We start from the raw sequence: 26721 nt of genomic DNA, 5'->3' as shown, positions 1-26721 counted from the left end.
AAAATATAACTGGTTTTACCTAACCATTCAGACAGTTATATGTATATCTTTTAATATACATAAAACTATCATAAATATCCTATTCCTCGAGTTTTATATATTTTATTTCAAGACCAAAATGGAAAGAAAGAAATCATAAAAATATTCCGCACTACTTAAAAACTGTTAAAAGTTAAATTTTTTTGTTTTTATGTAATAATTAAAATGACGACAATTAAATTAACCGATTTTTTAAGAATTCATAATTGAGATAGTTTTGCAATTATGATAATCGCAATTATGAGATAGATCGCAATTATGAGTTAACTTTCTTCTGAGCCACATATTCCTAAGTATCAAATTCTCTGTCGTTATTTAATGTTCGAGTTTCCCGTAAATTAAATAAATAGTAATGAATTAAAGCATAAATTTTGTTAAATTAAAAAAAAAAAAATCATCGGAGAGCTTGTAGCTGTGGAGTTGATTTTAGAACCACTTGAACACTATAACCAGCGAAATTTCGAACAAATAAATCAAAACGAAAACAAAACGAAATGAAGAAATTAAAAGTATGTTATGAATGAAATGTTGAAATAATGATGACCTTGTTATGCCCACTCTTTCAGTTCAGTAGATGTGAGGGAAAAAGGACTCCTACTTTCCCTACGTAGCTTTTTCATTCCTACGCGTAAATTTTGAAATACGTAAGATTTCAAAATCAAGGTTACAAAAAAGTAGAATAACTTAGTTAATTGAACTCCAAAGAATTTTAATAGGAAGAAAATAATTTTTGTCGTGTGCATAAGATCACAGATGTCTATAGGGCTGCTGTAATGTGCAGAACAAAAATTCATAAGGGTGTAACGTAAAGTATTAAAAGTTTTCTATAAGAATGTAGTTTTGTATGAAAAAAGATTTAAACGGAACTACCCACGTTTCGAGGGTTGTTGCAAAGCTTGGAGTAGGGCATGAAAATTATATTAACCGACATGTCAGGGGCATGTAAAAATTCTCATCGGACATGAAGTTTTTGTTTAACATGCCCTGTCGGGCATGTAAAAATTGAAACATAGATTTTGAAAAAGGAGGATGTAGCGACTCTCAAGTTTCGACGGAAATCGTGAAAGCTTAACAAGTGTTTCTAACACATGAATTTGAAAAGTGATCGAATCTCGAAGTAAAGTACTAACAAACTAAATATATATGATGATCTCAAAGCACTGTCTTTAATATATTTTTATAAGACCCCTGAAGATAATTGAGCCAAAAATGCTAAGAAAGCAACGCTAAGAATTTACGTTTGATTGCGAAGATTTTTTAAACTTGTATTATTAAATTCAATTTTAAATATGGTAAATTGCTATTCTGATACGGAAGAGCTACAGCGTAACTTTAATTTATAATAATTTTAATTCCAATATACAGTTATAATTATTATTAACAAGAAATAAAATTAAATAAAATGTTAATTATCATATATATTTAACAAGATTAAATATATGGTTAAATTATATAATTAAATTATGTAATAAAAATAATAAAATATTTTATATATAAGGTATATTCATTTGAATTAAAAAATAAGTATAAGGTAGCTATTAAAATACACTTAAAATATATCTTTAATACATTTTTATTATAACATGTAATAAAAAAGCAACAATTATAATAAATATTTAATTATATTATTAATATTTAATAATAATAATTATTTAATATAATAATATTTTAATTATCTTAATAGTATTAAAAATGATATAAAAATGAAATAATAGGAATTTTTTTTTTAATTTTAAACTTATTAAAAATAAAAAAAATATTTTTTTAAAAACCAGACAGAACTTTTAACCTCATAAAACTTCGAAACTCATTTCATGGCTTCAGTTTTCATTTCAATAATTTTTTCTATAATTCTTGCGAAAAGATTTTTTCCATTGTGTGAGAAACGATTTTTTTCACTATCAAAATCAGTCGAATAAAGGAAGAGCTTAGTGAAGGAACCAGGTAAGTGACATTTTCAGAGTGACTACAATCAGTGCAGGAAGAAAACATTTGGAATCCGAACTATTTTATTATTAATTTATTATAAGGCTGGACTTGTGATACTTCGACTTATTTTATCCACTCCTACCTTATTTAAAATAAAAATCATGCAAGCATTCTCATAACTGGCATGGACTAATTATGTTAAAATTAAAGTGAAAGCACAAAATTACACTTTATGCTATTTTCCCTGATTAATAAATACCCCTGAAAATATCACTTACCTACGCTTCAAACCTCATCCTCTAAGCTCTTTACAAATGATTAATATAAGTTAACTAATTTGTTTTTAAAGTACGCGACGTTCGCTTAATTTTTAATTTTTCTTCTCTTGTGTTTGGTATAAAAAAAAGGAAAGCTATTATAAAAATGTCAAAAGAAAATCATGATTTGAGTTCATTCTAATAATAATTTTTGAATGCGTAAACAATCTATCCAATTTTTTAATTTATATCTGTCACAAATGGTATTTCCACTTTAGAAAAGTGCAAAACAATGAAGGATATACAAACTTACTGAAAGGTGTCAGATGTCATTTTTAAGAAATTTTCGTTAATGAAATTTATCGGCATATTTTGTGACCAGGTAATAAAAAATTACATTTGGTCCAATTTAAATCTTTTGTCAGTTAAAGGTGAGATTTTAACATCATAGTAACACAAGGACGCAACTAACATAAAATTCTTAAAAAAGATTTATAAGTGGAACGCTATTGTTACAGTCTAGTCAGAAAAACGGCCTATAAGTTTCATTTGAGAAAAGCACTTGAAAATGACGTCAGACATCTGTAAACCTTTTAGTAAGTTCGAATACCTGAACTTTTTGCTTTCGGTACGAGAATCGGTATGCGTGAAAATATAAGATAAGTTTTAGTGAAAAAAATTGAATGTTACTACCTATTACAAGAACTTACCGCTAATCTTTTTTGGCATAGTTAATAAAATTTTAATAATAATGTTTAATTAATAGTTTAATATTAGTAATTTTCAATGCATTTCCATTACTACAGAAAGTTTAATAGTAGAAATAGTGAATATTTAATTCCACATACAGTGTGTCCGGTTTTCAAAAATTTACAATGGGAAAATGGTGAAGGCAGATAAAAAAAAAAACTTCCATCAAATGCGTGCTTCAGGGTATGCTTTTTCCTTCCATATTTCCTAGTTTTAGTTCAATAATATTCCGAGAGATGGCGGTACAAGTTTTTCTGTCGTTTTTGCGTTATGTTTAGTTGTTGGCAAATTTCGTCTTCTGATTAAGACGCGTGATTTTATGGTTGATAGTGAATATTAAGAAAAAAAAATATGCAATCTTCCTTCCCTGAAAAAGTTTTAAAACTTGATGCAATTTTCACTTTTTTATTTATTTTTCGACATTTTTGAACATTTCCAACATTTCCAAGCTTTCCAACATTTTTACTTTTTAGTAAAATGGCCCAAAATTGGTTAAAAATAAACTTCGTGACCCACACCTACTACTGTATATATATATAGAATGGAACTTTTAAAAATATTTAGTGAAGCCACATATCACTAAGGCTGATGAATCATCTCTAAAAACTGGATTAAACCCAATTATTTACCTTGGTTGACCACCAGTGTTTAAGGTCCAGTATCATGTTGCCTGTGGTATCTAACTGAAAACAGGAAATCTGGGTGGGAAAAAAAACATACCCTGTCGCATAAATTTGCTGTAATACTGTTTTTATTTGAAAAACTTAGAATTTTTTCCTTAAATCTTTAAATGCCACCTGTCTACATCAGGGCACACTGTATATGCTATATAATAAAATAACTTCCCATAAATACAGCGAAAAAAAAGCGTATTTACGACTAAAAAAAGCAAAGACTAGCATTTAAGGCATTTGTTTCTCTAAAAAGAAAAAAAGGGTGGGCGGATTGATTTTAGTGACACTCACATTTGCTGCAGTGACATTAGTGAGACATCTGCAAGAAGGAACAGCTCGTCTATTTAGACGATTGTTTGCCTGTAATGCGAATATAGAATAGTTGCAAAGGATTCATTTAACACAAGACATCCTCAATATGCATCATACAAATAGAACAAATGCTGCTTTCTTTTGCTTTAACATCAACATAAAACATCACTATTGAACGAGCAGCATCTCTTGAATTTGTTTTCTATTAATATAAGGTAGAAGAGGGTTTTAGGGAATTTTTATTTTTATACAACCGGTTTAGAGTGTGTTATAAATGCCAAATACTGGGATATGAATCTATGCTGAAGACAACACAATGCGTTCTATGTATAGTACATGCAATACAAATAAAAGAACATTTCAATATATACTGAAGTTTGAATGCATTATGAGGCTTGGTAAATTTTTATATGAAAAACCTTCAATATTTTAATTTAAAAAATATGTGTATTATTTATAGGGTGTTCCAAAAGTAACGCAGGAATTACAACATGTTGTTATGATATAATTGAAAAAATAAATATTCTGAATTGATTATAGAAAATTATACTTAAATAAATCTGTCCAGTTCATATCATATAACAGTTAAGCTTTGAACAAATATTGCAGTCACCTTTTTGTGGCAAAAAGTTACGATTAGTTTCTTTTTTAAGTATAGGTAAGAATAGCATAAATTTAGCTGCAAATCTTCGAAAAAAATAAAACTCTAGAAGTTTGAACTTTTTGTCCAATTGAAGGAGTAAGTGAATAAGCGAGGTATGTAAAATATATTTTCATAGCTTTCATTCAGAAAATCCTAGCTTCCTATCAAGAAATTATTTGGTTTGTTGAAGTAGTTCGATGAATTACCATGAGTTGAAAATGCTGGATAATGCATTAAAAATTTCCAAGCACGACATACTTTCATTTTTCAAATTTGCACTTACTTGCAGTTATTTAGAAATAAGAGAAACAGTTATTCGTATTTGATTTGAAAAAGCAATCATTGATAAATATTTGAATATGAATGAAGAAAAAATTTGAAACTACTTTTTTAGATTTTATACTGTAGTACAAGTATAATTCCTACAATCTAACAGATTTTTCTAGTAACTATTAGACTGCTTTTTATGATTAAAAATACCAAAAAATACCATATTAATTTAGGTCGATATATGTGAAATATTTAGCATTTTAATAACTTAGGATTATGAAATATAGCATAAAGCACCAGTGTCTTTTTTTGCATCAAGGTTAAAATTTTCCAATTGCGGCTCACTTTCTTTTTTCAAATTTACAACTTTCAACTTATTTGCAGTTATTTAGATCTAAGAGAAACAGTTATTCACCTTTAATTCGAAGAATCAATTATTGATAAACTTTTGAATATAAATGAAAAAAAAAATTTCAAATTACTTTTTTGGATTGTATATTTAAGTACAAATATAATTCCGATAATCTAACAGATTTTCAAACAGATTCAACTATTAGACTATTTTTTATGATTAAAAAATACCGAAATACATTTTTGCTTGTAATTAGAGCGTCAAGAAGAAAGTGGTACGAGTTTCCCATCTGCGTCTGACGGAAAAACTTTTGAGCCCGCGAGCCAATCTAAGGGCATGTCAACATGTCAAAAAGTGAATAAAAATTAGTTACGGCAACTTTCAAATTCGCTAAAATAAACTCTTACATTTATTGTTGCTTTCAAAATATTTCCCACATTGCAATCCAAATTATGGCCATCTTAATGATATCTTATTTAAATGGTGAAAGTCATATAAGCAATTATTAGTGTATTTATTTTTAAAAATTTTCATTCAACAAGTTGAACTCAGGGAACATGTTTAACCACTTCATTGGTACTGCTTCAGTAAATCTTTCCCAATCAGTATAGTTACTAGCATCGTCTGTTTCTCATGACTAACTATTAAATGCGCGAAAGTGATTACTACACTATGTATACTTTAAGCAACATATTTGACTTAACTGGTAAAACATCGTATTAATTTAAACCTTGTGTTGATTTTGGAACACTCTAGATATTGTTTGAAATAAAACTTATTCTCAAATGTAAATGACAGAAAAATTATTGAAAGGTATTAAATGAATGTCGTTTATGTTGAATAAATCATTATCCCATTTAATAGTATTAAATAATTAGTAGTTTCAATTATTGCAAACGTAATCCTATTAACGTTTATAATAATTACCTTTAGTGATAATCATTATTTTGGTAGCTGTAAATCATAATTTCAAATTTATTGAATGATTTAGAATTTGCATATATGTACTCAACATAATGGTTTTATTTCTAGAACTACTGAGATATTGTGAAATTAATTATCAAATTTGATGAAAGTCAAATTTCTGAATAACTTTACTGGATGAAAATTAAGAAAGGTTTCTTAAACTGAAAATAATAAATTGATTAAGCCTTGTTAGATCTATTTATAATAGTAATTCTTAATCTTCGTTCTATGTTGTTATTTTGAAGTAATTATTCACGTCTTTCCTTTTAAGACAGTAGAATTTTTTTGAACTAGCATTTGTTAAACACCCTTTTCAACTATTTATTAAAAATTTTATTGTTTAAAGAAATAATTAAATATATACACTACCGAACGTATTGTAGCATTGATGGCATAATTAAAAAGAATTATATCCAATATGAATGAAAATAAACGAAAAAACATATTTGTTTTCGGCTGTCTTGGGATTTGAAAACTCAATATTGCAACTTTTAATAAGTAATGTAGGGTAATTCAAGAGATTTAATTCTGAGAAAATTATCCTATTTAAAAGAAAAGCAAATTTTAATGGTAAAAATTGCATATTATTATTAAAACGAAACAGCGATAGTTATGAAAAATCCTGAATGGTAATATTTGTCTAAAAAATAACAGAATATACTTTTAAGTATTGAAAAACATCCAAATGTAAGCAACAACTAAACATTTTTAAACTTCAGATTTTTCCAGTGAAGAAAAAAAAATGCTTTGACTCTTATAAAATTTCAACCAATTAAAACTAGTTAAATTGCTTTTACGATTGGTTATATTTAATAAAATGGTAAATTTTCTTTTTAAATTGTAAATTTATGCAATATTATTGAATGTATTACTTTTCTTGTTGTACATATGTATTATTATTATCTACCAGGGAAAAAATTCAAATAAAGTAATTAAATATTAATTTACTTTCGTATAAAAGTCATAAGAATTTGTCTTTTTTACAAGCAGAACTTAAAAAAGCTCCCTATATGCTTTTGAGGCAGCATTGTGTGCAATTTTGAGCTAATTGTCGTATTCACGCCGTTGGTCATGAAATTGTAGAACTTTATACCACGTGACTCCTCTGGCACTCAACCGGCTATTGTGGAAATGCTTTATTTTTATATTATTGATACAATAATAATGATTAAAAAACTAGGCCGGGATAGCCTGGTTGGTAGGGTGCTGGACTCGCGTTCATGAGAACGGGAGTTCGAATCCAGCCTGCCGATAGGCTGTAAATGGTGACTGGTACATGCTAAATCTATCGGGTCGCAAAGTCCTCAATGTTCTTATAACAAATTATACTTATGGGATTGAATTGGAGATTGATCGTTCTCTGATTCCTTTCTAAATTATGATCAGTGGATGAATGAATGGATATATGAATGGGCCAGCCGGGTGCGACGTATGGATGTGGCAGAAGTGTAATTCTTGGCCCTAGATGGCGCCACTGGAAAATCAAGAGCAATTGCGCTTCTTGCCATAATGCCAACGACAACAACCGATTAAAAAAACAAGCAGTAGATTACAGTAAAGCATTCTCGCAACATCTTTGCTTTTGCATATTATTGATACAATAATAATAATTTTATAAGAAAAAAAGCTTATATTAAATCATTGCCGCGATAGCTTTATTACTTTTATGTACTATTGACACAATAATAATGAATTAAGTGGAAAACAATGACTTACAGTAAAGCATGTCCGCAACAGTCACTTGTAAGCAAAAGGTGGCATTTAGGCGAAATCTCTATAATTTCGTGACCAACGGCATAAGGAAGGAAATGTTATCAGCTTATCATACAAGAAGTTATTGATAATTAAATTGGCAAAACCAAATAAAATCTTTAATTGTTTAATTAATTACAAATAATTGTAACAGATACAAGAGTGTGAAACTCTCTATAATTTAAACTTTTTGTTTTGCTTTGAACTCAAAATCCGAATTTTATAAATGTTCAGTAGATTCTTGAAATTGAATATTATTTTAATTCTTAAAAAATATATTTTGTAAATATTTTCTCGTTGCAAAATTTTCAAGATGACCTTGCTTTGAAAGTTTCATCCAGTGACATTAAATTTTGCAAAATAAACTATTTTTAAGTTGTTTTTTGAAAATCTTCTAAATAATTAAATTAACATTTTGTTCGTTTCTTAAATATGCTTACAATAATGAAGTTTTGATTTCTTTGCAAAGACAAAGAATTTTATGAACATTTTTCATAGTTATAATCACAATAGAACATAGTAACAATAGAAAATGAATATTTAATGTCCTTTATTTTGAATAAAAAATATTTATTCTGATATTTCGCATAAAAATAAAAGTAATATTTAAATATTTTGATAATGATAAGTGGAATAAGCATGAAAATTTCAATAAGCATAGTAATCATAATTCTGAAATTTGCTAATCTTTTTCTCGAATTTTCCTATATGGTTTAGGCTTATACAATACTTTCGGCCGTTAGTGCATACATACCATAAGAATTGGTTATTTTAAAAATACTATGTAAGTATATTATTTAAAGAGAAATTACTACTTCAAATACATTAATGAGCTTTAATTAATGAGCTTTAATTCATAAATTTTTGCTTGTAGAATTAATTAAAGTAACGTGAGATAAAAGCACTAGGCTTTTTCCTTTCGGTTTCATGAGTAATCACTTTTTTGAACTGGATAAACATTTTTTACCCATAATTTTTCTAGGAGTTTTAATTACATAATGAGGCTGATTAAGCCAATAAAAAATAAAAAGATAATGCACAGTCATATAAAAAAATCAATTGAAATTACTTACGGGTTTCATGAAATTAATAATACTGCTACCATCTAATCCTCGCAAACCACTATCACATGAAATTGGAGGAAATTCTATAGATTTACTTCCATCTAAATCTTGGAGTGCCTTGGCAAAGAGTTGTACAGCATCGTACATCAAGGCAGTTTCGGTCTAAAAAGTGAAACAGCAAAAACATTTTTCTTCATCAAGAACTATTATGTATTCGCCGGTTTAAAAATAAATTTTAAGTCCATAAGAGGGTGTTTTTTTGGACTAATATGCATTTCTTGAATTCTTATAAAAAATAAAACAAATATATGAGTCCCAAATTAATATTTTACCAAGGAAAAAGAAAAACGTTATCGAAATTTGACAAAATATAGTAGAAGAAGGCGAATATAATAATCGTCAGAGGGTTCGTTCAAAAAGTACGTACGCAAAAATGGAGAAATTTTAACCCCCTCCCCCCCTTCGTGCATTACCGTACATAAGGTCTTACTCCCCCCTTAGAGTATTAACATTTTATTAGTCTACCCCCTTTTTCATGAAAATTAAAATAATTATGTTTTAAATAAAATTAAATATTTATTTAAAATAATTTATTCATTTAAATTATTTAAACAATAACACCCAACTTTATCTTTGAATCAATAAATAAAACAATCTTATCTGATCAACATAATAATTTCCTTCAATCAATACAATTAATCTACAGTATTTTCCCCAAGGACATTCCAAATGTTTCTCGAGAGACACCAATTCAGCGTTACTCTTGTCTGCGACTGATGAAAAATTTAGATTATCTTCATCAACGAGACCATCTTCGATCCACTCTGCATCATCTTCGTTTTCCTGATTTCGGAGGAGAACCAAAAGTTCTCTGTGTCGACGAGCTGCTACGCGAACTGGTCTTACTTTGTTGATTTGCAAAGAAGATTTGCATATTTTCTTGTGATCCTTCAAACAAGTTAAAGATGCAAAATATATACCACAAGTAGGATAAATTTTGCGTTTAATATCACCTTCTACAGAGTTTCGGGGAAAGTTTGGTGTTTGCAATTTTTTATTTTGCGAGACAACTTTTTTTGAGAACTGATTTACTCATTATAACAAGTGGTTGCCGTGTGAAAAAATAAATAAAGAAACAAACGTATGTATAATACATGTGTAGGAAAAAAGTCAAATTTAAATTTGGTATATGCTTATAATGTACGCACTTCGTATAATACCTCCCCCCCTCCCCATCGCACAAAACCGTACAAAATAGCAAATAATTTATACTTCGGAAGGAAAATTATTTGCTATTGAACTTCGGGAAGTACGTACTTTTTGAACGGTCTCAAAGCACGTTTAGTGGGAAGTTAATACTTTATTTAACTAATTGTTGAATTAATTCTATAAGATTAAACTTTGTTAAAATTAAGCGAGAACGTTTTCTGTAAGATTAAAAATTAAATTGTAGGATTAAACTAGAAGTTGAACTAATTGTTTTTTTCAACTGCTTTCTGATTCCTTCTACAAAAAAACTCGTCCTGTTGTTTATTACAATCATCCTCCAGTACTGTGATTAGTCAAATTTCAAGAGCATTGTTATCTTTTCTTTGCTGAAATATTCATTTGAGACCTCTAATATATACTCCTAATTTAATATACTTTTTCATTTTTATTTTTGATAAGGATTCTAAAAATATTTATTAAGGGTGGCTTTTGCGGTACTCCCTGTATATAAGATGCTAGGGTGTGCAGAACAATACTTTTTTCACAGTCACTATTGTGAAAAAAGTTGTATTTGGAGAAAAAAGGAAACATTTTACCAAATTTTAAGGAGTTAAAAAAATTTTAAAATAACAAAAAGTAATGCTATTATTTTGAAGAAGAAAACATTTTGATTTCATATACTTTCAGAAATGGAACTATCACTTTTGATATTTGAGAAATACTTAAACTGCATTTCTTTCAAAATAATTTCGACATGAAATTACTTAATTTTTAACGAAACAGATTGCAACTGATGTGTTATATTACTAGGTTCCGGGAGCATTTTTTGCCATTTGCAAATTATCCTATTATACCTATATATACCTATACTTATACCTATATATACCAATTTGGCAGAATGGTGCAGGGGTTAGTGCTCTCACTTCTCAAACATGCCTGGTTTTAACTCCTGTCCTTCTTAATGTTGCATTTTCTAATTAATTGTGTAATCTATATGATCCATTAAGCTTAATGCTACTAACGGAACTAAAATCGTAAGTGAAGATTTAACTTGTCGAAATATTCCAGGAAACAATATCAAAAATGCATATATATATATATATATATATATATATATCAAAAATAGTATTTTCCTATCAATTTTAATTTTTTTAAACTTCCTCTCTTACTTGGTCTAGTGGTTAGNAAATTATCGAAGATGCACTGAGCTAAATAAATAATAAAAATGTATGTTTTATATTTAAAAAGAACTTTATTCTGGGAATTACTTTTTTATTAATTTTGCTCTCCATCGAATATATAGGAGGGACACTTGAAATATAAACGATGAAGAGAGATTTGTGATGCATTGTTTAAAAGTTATTTCCAGATAATTAATAATTAATTACAATTACACGTTATTGGATTGGACTAAATGTAGATTTAAATGGCTCGGATATGCTACACTAAACTTTGAAACGATAGTACGTTCTCCAGGTAAGGAAATTAAATAATGGTATATTTAATTAGTATTTAAAATTTTACGAAATATATCCAAAAATATTTTAAATAGACAATTACGACACTGCTTAAGAATTATTTTTTTTGTTCATTGCAATAGTCTTACGAAAGTATAACTTTTTTTGAAATTTTTTTTTCAATTACACATTTAATTTATAATTTATAAAAAGTCATTGTCCTTTAAATTTTGGATAAATACATATGTCCTCAATTTCTAATAATATTGTAATGCAAAGATAAATTATAAGATTAAAATAGTAAAAAATTTAATAAAAATAAAAATTTTATAATCTTGAAAATATAAGAATTAAAAAATTTAAAATTTAATTGAAAAAATTATTCTTTTAGTAGGGCAAACACTTTTTGTAAGAAAAGATGTCAGTGACAAAACTTCAAAGCGATATTATATGATAAATTGTAACATAATATTTTGACACTAAAAGGAAATGAATTGAACAATTGCATCATATTAGATAATAAAAAATTCATTTGACTTGTCAAAATAGCAATCATAGTCAATTGTCAAGCTAGCGAAATTCCGATTTTGAAATTAATTGGTAAATTTTAGGTTAGGGATTATGTTACATCACAAAAAACATAATATTTTTTGTTGAGATTTTTCAGTAAACGTTTCAGTTAAATATTTATAACAAAATCAATTTATAAATTTATTTAATATAGAAAAGATAAATAATAATATTGTTTTTACTCGAATTGTTTTAATTGGAAAATCAAGTTTTCGGATGGCTCCTGTCCATTTTGTATTAAGTTCTACGACAAGACCTTGAAGGTCCGCATTGTTTTCGTCGACTAATCGAAACCCAGTGATATTTGTCTTGCCATACTTAAAATCTTCCATATCTATGGTATGAAGATCCTGAAAAATAGGAAATTATTACTACATTGAAATTAAAAACATACATTTACACAGAAATTATAATTTTTTACTTACTAAAGAAGTGATGAGGTAATTATGACTTTCTGTCATCATTCCGACTTGTTGAGCCTAAAAAAGATTATTTTATGAGAAAACAAATGATAACACACTTTTTACCAATAATTTAGGTATTGTTACAATATGTGAACTCCCTTTCTTAACTGTGTAGTTACTTAAAGTATCGATAGATGGCGTCTTTAAAATTCCAGTCTATATCATTTTCTATATTTTATAGAAAATGATATAGACTGGAATTTATACTTATTAATTGTCAATTGATAAGTAAGCTAATATAATTTTTTGCTTTAATATTGATTATTAATACAGTCAAACCCCGCTATAGTGAACACGGTTTATAGTGAACTCCCGGATATAATGAACGAAATGTTCGGTCCCGTGCCTTGCTATACACGTATAATGTCATTTTTTGTGGATATAGGGAAACAAAGATGTGAGGAAGTTGGATATAATGAACTTTTTTCTGCCTTCAACTGATTTTTTTCTTCATTTTTTTTTGTAATAAGTTTGAAATTTCTACTTCAAAATAAATGCATATACCAGTGTTTAAAACTATCTATAGAGGGGAATGTAGCGATAAGCATTTTTTCTTGTTTGCTTCTTTTATTTCACTTTCCGATCCCTAAACAAACCAAGCAGATGTTTCCAACTTTNTTTGTAATAAGTTTGAAATTTCTACTTCAAAATAAATACATATACCAGTGTTTAAAACCATCTATAGAGGGGAATGTAGCGATAAGCATTTTTTCTTGTTTGCTTCTTTTATTTCACTTTCCAATCCCTTAACAAACCAAGCAGATGTTTCCAACCCAGGCAGATGATGCACCCATAAGGTGTCAGTGGGATCAATATGCATTTTCTGTCAGAGGGAATGAGTAATTATTCATAATTGGTCAAAGGGTTGGACACTAATATGTGTTGATAAGGTAATCATTTCAACTCCTCTTTGCTCTCATTTCAGAAAAAGAAACTGCAAACAAGTGTCTCAAATTTAACTATGGCGATCAGTAAACGTAAAACATTCTCCATTGATGATAAAATGGACAAAATCAGAAAAATTGAAAATGGATGCAATCAAGTTGATATTTGCAGAGAATATTAACAATCCAAATCTGTAGTTTGTAACAAATGGAAAAATAGGCAATTAATTATTTCTGCTCATGAAAAAAATTTCGATGGCAGAAGCGGACCACAAGGATGTTGAAGAATCATTACTGAAGTGGTTCACCATTCGAAGAAGCCGCAATCTTCCAGTATCTGGACAAATGTCCATGAATTTGCTAAACGATTTTATGAGGCAACTTTTATGTGCTCGAATAGCAGATTAGACTGGTTTAAATAGTCGAATAACAGAAATTCAGGAAAAATTATCTGAGAGTCAGGAAGTGTTTTCATATCTGATTTTGAAGATTGCTCATCACCTAAGAAATGCTATTTTTTTTTGCACGCAAGACGAAGAGTAATGAAAATATCACATCTTTTACTACTACATAATATTTTTAAGTCATTTATTTGAATGATGTGTAATAAAAGGGAGGAGTTTGGGAATCATTAGTTAAATTGCATGTGTAACGGACATAGTGAACCCCCGGTTATAGTGAACCAAAATGTCGGTCCCTTGAAGGTTCACTATATAGCGGGGTTTGACTGTATGACTAAAAAGAACAGTTAATAAGAAACAACTCACAATTCAATTTTACTTATATGATCTAGTTATTTGAATTTAATTAATTTATTGAATAGCAATTGAAAATTGTATCGTTAATGAGTTAATTGAATTTATTGAATGCTTGTTTAATGATCAAAAGTAAACTAGTTTAACAATAATTTCATAATTTCTTTTATATTTTATGAAGCCTATTTTAAAAGGAGTGTTTTAATTTTTTGCGTTTACTAAAGCAAACTTAGGGAAGTTTTTATTCTTTTGAAAGTAATTATTCATTTGCTTATTAATTTGATACATATGCTTTCAAAAAGCTTATAAAATTAATTAATTTATACTGAATTTTAGGCAAAACTATTCTATTCTAATAATTAGAGTGCAGCTAAAAATACGAATATATTATATATATATTTCTTATTTCCAATGGTCCATTAAGAGACAACTGAACATCAAAAAGATAACAATGAATCTATAAATAATAGCGAGCTGTCCAGTAGCGTTCCCAGACAGATTTCCGAGGGAGAACAAAACACCTAAACAGGTGAGACAAGTCCATTACCTCGTGGAGGTCACACAATGTGCAAAAGGGATCATGAACCACGTTGATGCGACATAGATGTTTTTTCAGGCAATCGTGGCCAGTTATCAGACGAAACATGGCAGCAGATTTGATTCTAGGCCACTGAGGGACATTGAGAATCTGTTTAAGCCATGGTTTATTGGAATTACGCTTTTTTAGTTCCTCGTGAAAAAGAAGCCCTGAAGGTGTTCTTTATGAGACTTTTGATATTATAGAAAGGGAGTCTGGAATTAGATCTCTGTTGGACAGAGGCTCCCCTTTTTTGCCAGGAAATCGGCCGCCTCGCTTCTCTGGAATCGACAGTGGGCCGGAATCCACTGGAGAGCCACTATCTTGTTATTACTGGCAAACCATTTGAGGAGATTTGAGCAATTATCGATGGTTTAAGTTCGAGAGTGGATGGGAGCATTAATTGCTTGAAGTGCAGCCATTGAGTCAGATTATATTACAACTTTTGAGAAGGAGTCTAAACGCGGCCGAAATTGTGACAGGGCCTGGTAAATGGCAAAATCTCGCCATCGAAAGCTGTCTATAAATGCCGATGGTAGCATACAAGCAGAAAAATTCACAGTAAACACCAGCGTTAACACAATCACTCATTTTAAAACCATCAGTATATATTCAAAACTATTCTTCCTCGGGATAGAAAGGTTTCCATTGCTTCGAAAATGAGAGTTCTTAAAACTATAACACTAGTCTCCGCCTTTGAGACATCCTTGATCAGAGCAAGGCGGATAGAAAATCCCCTGTTAACAACGGGGTTGATGGGAGGTAAGAAACGCTCAATCTCAAAATTCAAATCTAACTTAGATATAATATCAGTAAATCCCTGCAGAAATCTCTTTTGTGTTTTCAAATTTCTCTCACTTTCTGGAGAATGCTGGTTCCACTAGGACAGACACCCGGGAATTCTCTCCCAGAGGAGGAGGGCTCTTTTCTGAAAAATCAACTTGAATGGTCTGTTGTCCGTGCAGAGTAACATACAGTCAATGGGAGTAGTCTTCATATATATATATATATATATATATATACATACATATATTTCGGTGAAACACCGAAATCTGGAGTATGTAGACATTCACGTAGTCGTTTGGTGGATGTCCAAAATATTTGTTATATCCAATTTTATAATAAATTATTCGTTAATATTATTATATTTATTTGATATATTTATATTTATTCTATATCTTAATACTTACTGACGATAGATTAGAAGAAACATCAGTGTTTGGAGTATCGGGCAAATATATACCGGGCAATGGCACTTGACCTTAGAAAAACATCAGTGCAAGGAATACCGGACAAATGTATACCGGGAAGTGGCACTTAACCTTAGAATAACATCAGTGTAGGGTATACCGGGCAAATGTATACCGGACAGGGGCACTTAACCTTAAAAAAACGTCAGTGTAGGGTATACCGGGCTGTGGCATTAACCTTAAAAAAACATCAGTGTAGGTTATACCAGGCAGTGGCACTTAACCATAAAAAAACATCAGTGTAGGGTTAAAATATCGAATAAATGTAATTATATCCACGAATAAATTCATATCAAATCGAATGTAATAAGTATTTCAGACATTCACCAAAGAATATCTGTGATTGCCGACATACACCGGTGAGGGTCCGAATGTACAAGAATGTAATGAAATATTCGATCTTTCACCGACGTATTTGGTGTTTGTCGACATTCACCGGTGAAAGTCAACAACCACCGATTTCGGTCTTTATCTCTTTTAACTCTTTTTTAATACACAGTCTTATTGAAAATGTAATGCTGATTGTAAAAAGTTTATTTTTATGTTTAATACAGAAAAAAAATCTTTTAGGGATTCAAATAAAAGATGTACACTAAAATCCCTTCTTGTTAAAAGCATACTTTATTTTTGCTGGAAAAAACTACTGCGTCTTTGCATAAGATCATTCATAACATTATAAATCATGCAGTTAGAAAAATTAACTTTCCCAGTTTATTTGCACTTCTTGGAATCTTAAATGTAAAAAATAAAACCTTTTCAATAATTAAGTCAATTTTCAGGTAATGTCGTGACTCTTTGGGTTGCACCAAACTTACGAAATGGGCAAAAAAACCTTTTTCTTCTCCAAACTAATTGGTTAAAATTACCGCTAGCCGTCATAAAAAGAAATAGAGTAAGCATTCCCTGGAGGTTTAAGGTTATGATTGCTTTTTGAGTATGTTCATCAACTATTGAATCTGATAATTTGTTTTTGTCTTTCACAGGGTACACCGGAACCCTAACGAAGAATACGCATAGGGGAAGAACTCTAGATTTCATTGACATAATGTAAACTAGTTCCCCAATGTTAGGTTTGGTCCCTGAGTATAAAGAAGAAAGTGACTTTTAGGGGCACAACAGCAGGGGATCTTCAAATGGGTTTGAACCCTCCTCTCCTCCCAACCAATACTGGGAATGGTAAAGTGTTGTGGTGAAAGGGAAGAGTTTTTTTAATAGTTGGTTTGTTCTGTATTTTTACACTTTTGATAAACAGTACTGTACTATTGATCAAGAGTTTTCTTTGAAAATACATTAATGTCACCTATGTTGATCAACCAACTGGCTGATCAGAAAATAGGTAAAAATTGGGAGAATGTTTCCCCACGATACATAATTTCCTTTCCTAATAACATGGAAAACCGGTTTTGCTATGCGGAGAAGACTGCAGGTTGAAATACAACTTTTTACGTGCAGAACCGTCAGTGGGTTAAATCTGCTCTCATATTTTAACACGAGCGATTAATTCTCACTTGGGCCGGATCACGCTATTGGTTGAAAATGACATCACTGTTTGGGGAAGGGACATGCTGTGTATTTTGGCGACAGATCTTGATTTGGCAACAGATTTTATATTTAGCTTTCAAATGCGATCTATTTACACGTGGTATTAATGTTGAGTAATAAAGACAGTATTCACATGTTGCACAGTTTTATGGTAATTTTTTATTAGAATCTAAGTAAGTGAAATTAAACTATACTGCTTTTACGTCATTGGCAACTGGGGCTGTTCTAGAAATGCAGGGGGGGGGGTTAGCCCAGAATTTTAGTCATTACTTTAAACTAAATTTAAGTGTTGCTTAATTATGAAGTTTTTAAAATTATTCATAACGCAACTAAATTACGATGTATGAGTAAATTTGAGCTTATGTGTATTTCAATTTTTGTTACTTCTTAACTGCAAAAGATAATTCTTAAGGAAAAACAAATAAACGAAAAAAAAAACGTATTTGTAATATTACTATACAATCTTATATTCGTAAAAACATTCATTATTTTTATTTTTATTGCTCTTAGCTTTGATGAATTTAAATCGATTAAAACATAAATATTGTCTGTCATGCTGAAGTGGACATTTACCTATCTTTCCCATCCTAACGACGACATAATATTACGTANTTTTTACACTTTTGATAAACAGTACTGTACTATTGATCAAGAGTTTTCTTTGAATATACATTAATGTCACCTATGTTGATCAACCAACTGGCTGATCAGAAAATAGGTAAAAATTGGGAGAATGTTTCCCCACGATACATAATTTCCTTTCCTAATAACATGGAAAACCGGTTTTGCGATGCGGAGAAGACTGCAGGTTGAAATACAACTTTTTACGTGCAGAACCGTCAGTGGGTTAAATCTGCTCTCATATTTTAACACAGAAGGAAAGAATAAATGGCGGTTGGAGAGATGCAGCGTACCCAGCCATGCAAGTAGAGCTGTCCAACAACCGGTACACAGGTGACGTACCTCCTGCCATTTTGCTTCTTATGCGCATGCACTGCATCTAAGTACAAATGATGCTCTGCTAAATCTGAGAATGTTGATCACTCTGTAAGTTGTTTTTCTGGTATAGCATATTGAACCGAGCAGTTTCTCGCCTTAGATAAGGGTTTTTCCATGTTAAAGGGTTAAGGCACATCATTTCCTTGATTAATACTTTCCGATTTGTCTCAATAAATTTCAGGAATTTTGATTCTATTAGTTGCAGTATTTTTTTCCAGCTAATTACTCGCTTAACTGTATTTTGAAAATTCCTAATTTGAAAAAAGATCAGAGATTTAAATAGTTATGGATAAAGTTAATAATGACAGGTTCAATCAAATATTAGTCACCGGCATTTAATTTGAATATTTATTGCTAGTATTAGCAAGTGTCATTAAAAAAATGCCGACTTACGTGTTTTAAAACTGTGCGCAAAGTGTCTCGTTTGACATCGAGAACAATTTTTGATTCTCCTGCTGATTTGATCTTCCAAAAGATATCTCTGTAGGCTTGTGTTGGGCGAAATTGATATAGCTGGACTCGCCAATCATTCACCTGTGCTTCTTTTAAAAAATCTTGAAGGCGAATCACACCTTTGAAAATAAACAAATGTCTCAGAAAATTTCAATTTTAATACACTAAATAAACACACAAGGTGTTTTGTAACAAATTATCAAAATTAAATAGCAAAACAAATAGAAAATCATTTAGGAATAAGGAGTCGCAAACTTTTTTCAAAGTCGCTAGAAAGTCAATTCCATATATCGATTTTCCGCTTTTCGTCGGACTAGTTTAAAAAAACGCACGTAGCTGTGGAACAATGTAAAATCAGGGTGAAAAAACTGAGCATATTTTTCAAAAATTTACACTTACGAGATGAACAGCTAGAAAAAAAAATTGTAATCTTTACATAGTTTTTGTCTTTAGATGCAATTTTAACAATATCCTTCTCAGTATTTACTATTGTTTGCATATTTGCTTTACGGTTTACATTTGCAAATGTTTCTATGTTTTCAGACAATTGATTAGATTTGGGTATATTTTCTGATACTTTTTACTCGTTTTCATCATTATCATTAGGAGCAGGTATTAAATCAGATATTGAGATAATTGAAAAATAATGGGATGCGTGAGGCAGTCGATATATAAGTAAAAAATTATATGAAAGAAGTTTCTAATTTTTTTGAAACACATCATGATATAAATTAATATTTTATTGTTTCCATCATAAAGTAAATAAATTTTTTAAAAATAAGACGAGGTTTATGAAGAATAAATAAATTATAACTGCATTCTAGCAATAAAAGTGTAACCTTTATTTGAATTTGCATGTAACTCGATAAAAAATCATATGAATGAGGTAATTAATACTTTGCAATACATCATTATATAAATTAATATTTTATTGTTTTCATCATAAAATAAAAAAAAATGGAATTTTTAAGTAAGACGAGTTTCATGAAGAATAAATAAATTATAACTGCATTCTAGTAATAAAAGTGTAACCTTTATTTGAATTTGTATGTAACTCAATAAAAATAATATGAATGAGGTAATTAATATTTTGCAATACATCATTATATAAGTTAATATTTTATTGCTTCCATCATAATGTAAATAAAAAATTTAATTTTTAAATAAGCCGAGGTCTATAAAGAATAAATAAATTATAACTGCATTCTAGTAATAAAAGTGTAACCTTTATTTGAATTTATATGTAACTGGATAAAAAATCATATGAATGACGTAATTAATATTTTGTAATACATCATTATATAAGTTAATATTTTATTGTTTCCATCATAAAATAAGTAAAAAATTTAATTTTTAAATAAGACGAGATTTGTAACGAATAAATCAATTATAACTGCATTCTAGTAATAAAAGTGTAACTTCAAAAAAGATTCAAGAAATCTTAGTTTTCCTACATAATGGGTTCTGCAGAGGAGAAACATTTTTACAGGGTTTGAAGTTTTAGAGGTATCCAAATATCAAAACGATATATATTTATTTTTTTGATGTTGTGCTAGAAAGAATTATTTTAATTATTATAAATTATTTTATTAATTATTATTTTAATTATAATTATTGTAATAAATAAAATAATTAGAAAACTCAAATATGTACTTTTTATCTGCATAAGCATATTTTTAATACAATTTTAAGTAACATTTGTTCCAAACTTTATTCATGATCAAATTTTTCTAAAAAAAATTAAAATAATTTTTTCTTTAAACGAAGTGTAGATTAAAAGATTTTTTTATTTAAGTGGAATTGAAAATACTCTCCAATTTTCCCATATTCCTTGAACCTTTATTTTCAAAATTTATTTATGAAATCGAAAAGAAAATTCCTTATTTTAGAATAGGAATAAGTGCTTAGTTAAGTTAAGAAATGCTGAAGTGCATATACTTTTTCTATGCAATTTAAATTATTTTCATAAAGTTGCTTTTTTAAAAATATTTTTTTAGTTGATGAGTTACTGTGCAAACTCAAGGTCAAATGTCATGTCTGTTACCATAATTCCTTTTATTTTTTACTAATTTCAGGCAAATATACTTCATATTACTTTAAAATTATTAAGAGTATGAAAATTAAATTAAATAAAGAACCTTGTTAATAACTTCCTGTCTGTTAAAATATGGGGTAACAGACAAGACTTTTTAAAGCAAAAAATTCCGGTGACCAAATATTTTTAAAAATGCATGAAAATTTCATTCTCAATAAGTTAAATAAACCAATTAGAAAAATAAAGCAATCTTCACTGCTAAATAAGCATTGCCATACAAGTATTCCAATTGCGTTGACATCAATTTACGTAAAGTGGTATTTAAGTATGTATGTCTTATATTTTCATTTATAGCCTCTTACAATGTAACTAAGATTATTTCTCATAATTGTAAGTATGACAGAGAAGAGCTAATTATTTCTGGAAAAAATTGTGTGGAAATCCTTTTATTGTTATTGTATATTAACGGATTTATTGTATGTTAGCAGATTTTATTGTATGTCAACGGATATCTAAATTTGCAGTTTCTCTTTTAACTAATTGATTTGAAATACTATTTTTCGAAAATAGTATTTCAAAGTTTTCCTGCAATTAAAGATGTCTATTATTGCTAAATATTTTTTACTACTGTTATGGCTATATAATGTCTCTAAAACAAAATTTTTCGGCGGGCATCTAATGACACTGAACTAATAAATGCATAATTGCCAACTTCTTCCGCTACTGGTGGCAGCTTTTTCTCTGATATATAAAGCGGTAGGAAAAATCATATTTTAAGAACTGTTTTTTGATTTAATAAATTTGATTTTCAATGATATTGATCCCCATTATATTTAAACAGAAATTAGGCCTGTTAAGCTTTCTGTGAAGTTAGTGAAGTCTAAGTTTAGTTGTTGACGCATTTTAACAACCTAACTCTAATATATTAATTGCTATTTCATCACCACTCTAAGTATAGTGGTGATTTAGGACTTCTGGATATGTAAAACATCATTTATGCGTAGCGCATACACAAATGTTCCTAGCATCAGAACTCATCTTATAAAACTATATTGTTCCCTTAATATAAGAATCAAAATAAAATAAAGATGGTTATTATTTAATTAATCAATAACTTCATTATGAAAATCAAACTTCATTTCAACACAAAAAGTTTGATAATCCCTAGTTTACTGGTATGACAGGTTTAATGCAGGGCTAAAGAAAAGATAGAGATTTCATTTATTCACTCTTTAGCCCTGGGTTTAATACTCGAGAAATAATTTTACCCGATTTCAGCCCATCTTTAGTTGACCGAAAAACTCTCATTCTGCTGCAGAGAAAGTAATTTTTAATTATTATACTATTTTAGATTAACCATCAAGTATTTCGAAGTTAAACCGTTCCTAGAATTTGAATGTATGAAATGAAATCAAGCGAGAAATTGATATCAATGAGGTTTGAATTGATTTAAATGCTATAAACCTCATTCCGTTAAAGTAATTTCCTTCCTTCAAAAGAAGTACGATTTCGTAGAAAATGCTAGAAAGTGCATCCCCCTTGAATTTCAGGTTCTAGATATGAAGAAGACGCATTTTTACAGGATTGAGACCATTTAAAAAATTACGTGTAATGCCACAATAACATTTTATTCATTTTAATCATTCTTAATCAAATTTTAATTAAATTCAACCAATTATTTAATTTTTATTACATTTTATAAAAATCTAATATAAATATTTTATTCTTATCTTAACAATCAATGTAACGGCTGACTATTTTTTCAATTCAAATGTAAAACTCATTAATTCACTGACGCGACGAAATCGAAATCTATTAATAACTCTTTATTTTTTATTTCTGACAACAAAAATGCTTCAGATAAATGGTTATATTAATTCTCACAGTCTTTCTGGTGGATCACTTTTGCCAAATTATTTTCAAATTTAATATTGAATAAGGGGGTTGACTTTATATTTGGCTATATTATCTTTCGTTAAATCGCCAACCATTAATCTCTTCCCATGCTCCTAACTGTCCGTTGGGAACAATTCACTTATTACCTTTAATTTTTAGAAATTAATAAAATGTTTTCATGGAAATCATCTTCAAACATTACTTTCAAGCATAAGAAAAACGCAATTCATTGAGTTGTTATAATTCACAGAACTTTTTGTACAGAAAGAGGAAAATGCATGTCTTTTTCAAGTCATTATCGCAACGTGTGGAAAATATTTGCTAAGATTGCAGATTTGTATTAATATATAATTAATATTATATAATATTTTATTAATGTCGTAAGTGGTCGTCGTTGAAACCAATAAAAATTTAAACCAATGCTTTAAAATATTTTAACTAATGGTCAATTTAGTTTGTGTAAATATCACACCCGCAACTTTGGATTGGACATATAATAAATTCATTTCTAAAGGCTTTGACCAGCATCATATCTAAAGAATTTAAATAAATATGAAAGAATTGATAATTGTTCTTTGAAGCATTTAGCAGCCGATCTCAAGTCAGCACGAGACGAAATTCCTCTTAAAAACTTGAGTTGATAGAGAAGATCAAGTGGTAGTAAAATGATGAATTCAACTATTTATTATCATCCAACCATTATATTATCCAACTATTTTATAATCCAATTATATATTATCATCCAACTATTATATAATCCAATTATATATTATCATCCAGCTGTTATATAATCAAATTATATATTATCATCCAACTATTTTGGCAGAAAATATGAATTTATCTTCTAATCATAACACATTGCTTTAGAAAATAAAATAATGTGAATTTTAATTAAAATGGTTGCTTAAATAAGAAAAAAGAAAATTTAAAAAGAAAATTTAACTTTGGTTTTATCTTTATCAATTACCACTTTCAATGATAGATAATTACATAAAAAAACTTTGATTTTTAATATTTCTATCATTTTACTATTTGAATTTTAAATATTAAAGGAATATAAAAAGAAATGGGTAACTTTGTAAATTTTGTATCAGTGTAACGACAGTTTTCAGGAGAAAAAAAATTGTGGTAGAGATAATGAAAAAAACTTTCATCATTTAATACATTTGTCATCACTATGTTTAATTTTTTAAAGTCTGTTATTAGAACTGTGCCTTACAAAACCCTTAAACAATAAGTAGTATTTTGAAAAATAAAATTCTTTCAAGCATTAGCGTAAGTTTACTACGATTAGATGACTTGTGAGAACTGTGCTGACATTGACATGTCAACGGCAGGGCTAAAGAGAGAAGGACTGGTTCATTACTCTCTTTGAGCTGAAACTACGATTTCCCTCCTCATGACGTCACGCCGTACACAATTCTCGGAGATCGTAAGCAAAGATATGAAAATTTTGCATCATTCTCTCCGTAAAAATAAGTTCGACTTTTTCTTGATATTAGCTTTCAAAATTTTCACAATTAACACGTTATTTTCATTCAAAAAGAAAATTCGAAAATATTTTCTTGACCATAACATTTAAAAGATACCATTTTAAACTAATAAAAATATTTCACTAGTTGTCGTAAATGACAATATAAGTACTTTATTTTAAAAAGTTCAGTTTTAACTTTTATTATTAAGTAAATTAAAGCATATATCGACACTTTTTTAGCTACATATTTTTTGATAACAATAATTTGGGTTAAATTCAGAATCCTGATTTTAAAATATGCTGCTAATGGCAATTTGTTCATACTTAATCATTAAGAAACATCAACTTTAAACATTAATTACTGAATCAAAATAATAATTTAAAATCATAATAATATTAGAAATTTTACAATTGCTTATAGATATTTAAATTTAGGAGAGTATAATTTATAGATATTTAAATTTAAGAGAATATAATTAAAAAAAATCATTAATATTTAGAATAGCTACATTAAAAAATATGTTATGAAATTAGGAGGATTTTAACTATTAATTGTTTATACCTTTCATTTAAGTTTTAATTTTCTTGGACTTTATCCATTTTTTAATTTTTTTGGCTGCCTTTCTTTTTGAAGTAAAATAGTTCTTTTTGAAGTTTGAAGTTTCCTTTAAGATGGCGAATTCATGTGAAAATTTTTAAATGACAGAATAACGACAGTATTGCTGTTTTATATTAATTGGGTTATTTCGTTTGCAACGTTGAATCTATTCTTTACATAGTTGTTCATTTACTTTAGGGAACATATGGAAAATTATAGATTTTTTTTCTGTGTTTCTATCAGAATTTTTGCAAGTTGCAATCGAGCAAACTGGCATTTCGTTAATAATTTTAAATTTTTGTAATTCACTTCAAAAAACTGAGGAAAATCATTAATGAAAACAACGAATGTCTCGGAATATGTCACAAAGAGGAATGTTCCAATATTAGTCAGAGCTTGTTAGACCGAAAGCTCTAATATTAGTTAGTGCTAGTTAGACTGAACGCTCCGTTCTTGAAGTAAAAGAGCAAGCATTAACAGCCGTGACGTCACAGGAGAAAATCGGATGTTTGGCGCGTCGAGAGCTTCTTACAAGGAGTGAACCAGTCCTTCTATTCTCCCTATAGCCCTGTGTCTAAACTATCACCGTACATCTAATGTGTGTAAACTATCACCGTAGAGTTTTTTGTTCAATTAAATAAGCTATTGGTTAAAAAGATGCTAAATCAAAAGTTACTATTAAAACACGCAATTCACATATCCATTGAAATCGTAGCATTCATTCATAGCATAGCGCATTATTTCTTAGGATAGCAATCCTCTTATGAAACATTTGAATTTTCTTTTCCACTATAAATATTTTGTTTTTATTTGCTAATTAATTACCACGTATTTTGTCATACAACTGCACATAATAGTGTAACATAATTTAGCCAATCTTCCAAATTTACAGAAAAATTTCCATTTATGAATAGCAGAAATATTATTTTGATCATCACTAATCCCACGTCCATACTAACCCTCTTTTCATCAGCATTAATTTTCGTTTATTTATCAACGATAATTTAATAAACTACACTGAATCTCATTAGTTTTATCAGTGTTTGCGAACTAAAAAACAAACTAAATAAAATTATTATACGCACTTTATAAATTTCCAATATAGCTTATAAACTATTCAACAGAAAAACAAATATTAATTTAAGTAATGGATAATACTTTTACAATAATTATAAATGCTTTGCGTGTGTACTAAGCAATACTAATTCATCAAATAAAACTTTAATATAGTATCTTCTCTTTACAAAATTATCTTTTCTGAATTCTATTGGTATAATTGCAACTTATTAATATTTCATAACTGTAAAAAAATGTCAGAACACACTATCAAAAGTGAAGTTTCTTTTTTTATGTTGTATAATGCACAGAATTTTTCCGCTTTTTTTTACTACCATTAGTGAAATTATACGCGGTATATAAATAATAAAGCTAAATGCACGTCAGAATCACTAATCAATGGCGGCCATTGGTTTTGCTCATATTTGATAGATAACAGAAAGCTTAGTTCTCTTTTTCTCCTGGTGGACACGATTTTCAAAATAAGAAATTAA

At 28.8% G+C, this 26721-nt stretch overlaps 1 protein-coding gene across 2 annotated transcripts in view; it reads right to left on the bottom strand.

Annotated features, from left to right (window-relative positions):
* Nucleotides 1–26721, bottom strand: part of LOC107442095 (glutamate receptor ionotropic, kainate 2-like) — a 113522-nt gene that overhangs the window by 38170 nt on the left and 48631 nt on the right. The window contains exons 4-8 of one of the 2 annotated variants that reach the window (XM_071188082.1): nt 19109–19287; nt 12670–12723; nt 12427–12594; nt 9018–9170; nt 3941–4009 (exon numbers count right to left, since the gene is read on the bottom strand). In XM_071188082.1, coding sequence (XP_071044183.1) covers nt 3941–4009; nt 9018–9170; nt 12427–12594; nt 12670–12723; nt 19109–19287 — 623 coding nt within the window. The remainder of the gene's footprint in view (nt 1–3940; nt 4010–9017; nt 9171–12426; nt 12595–12669; nt 12724–19108; nt 19288–26721) is intronic. The other variant, XM_043056707.2, reaches the window with a different exon arrangement.

Source organism: Parasteatoda tepidariorum, chromosome X2, assembly GCF_043381705.1.
Source record: "Parasteatoda tepidariorum isolate YZ-2023 chromosome X2, CAS_Ptep_4.0, whole genome shotgun sequence".
Lineage (NCBI taxonomy): Eukaryota > Metazoa > Arthropoda > Arachnida > Araneae > Theridiidae > Parasteatoda > Parasteatoda tepidariorum.
Note: the sequence above shows the minus strand (reverse complement) of the source record. Positions and strands in the feature narration are given on the sequence as shown.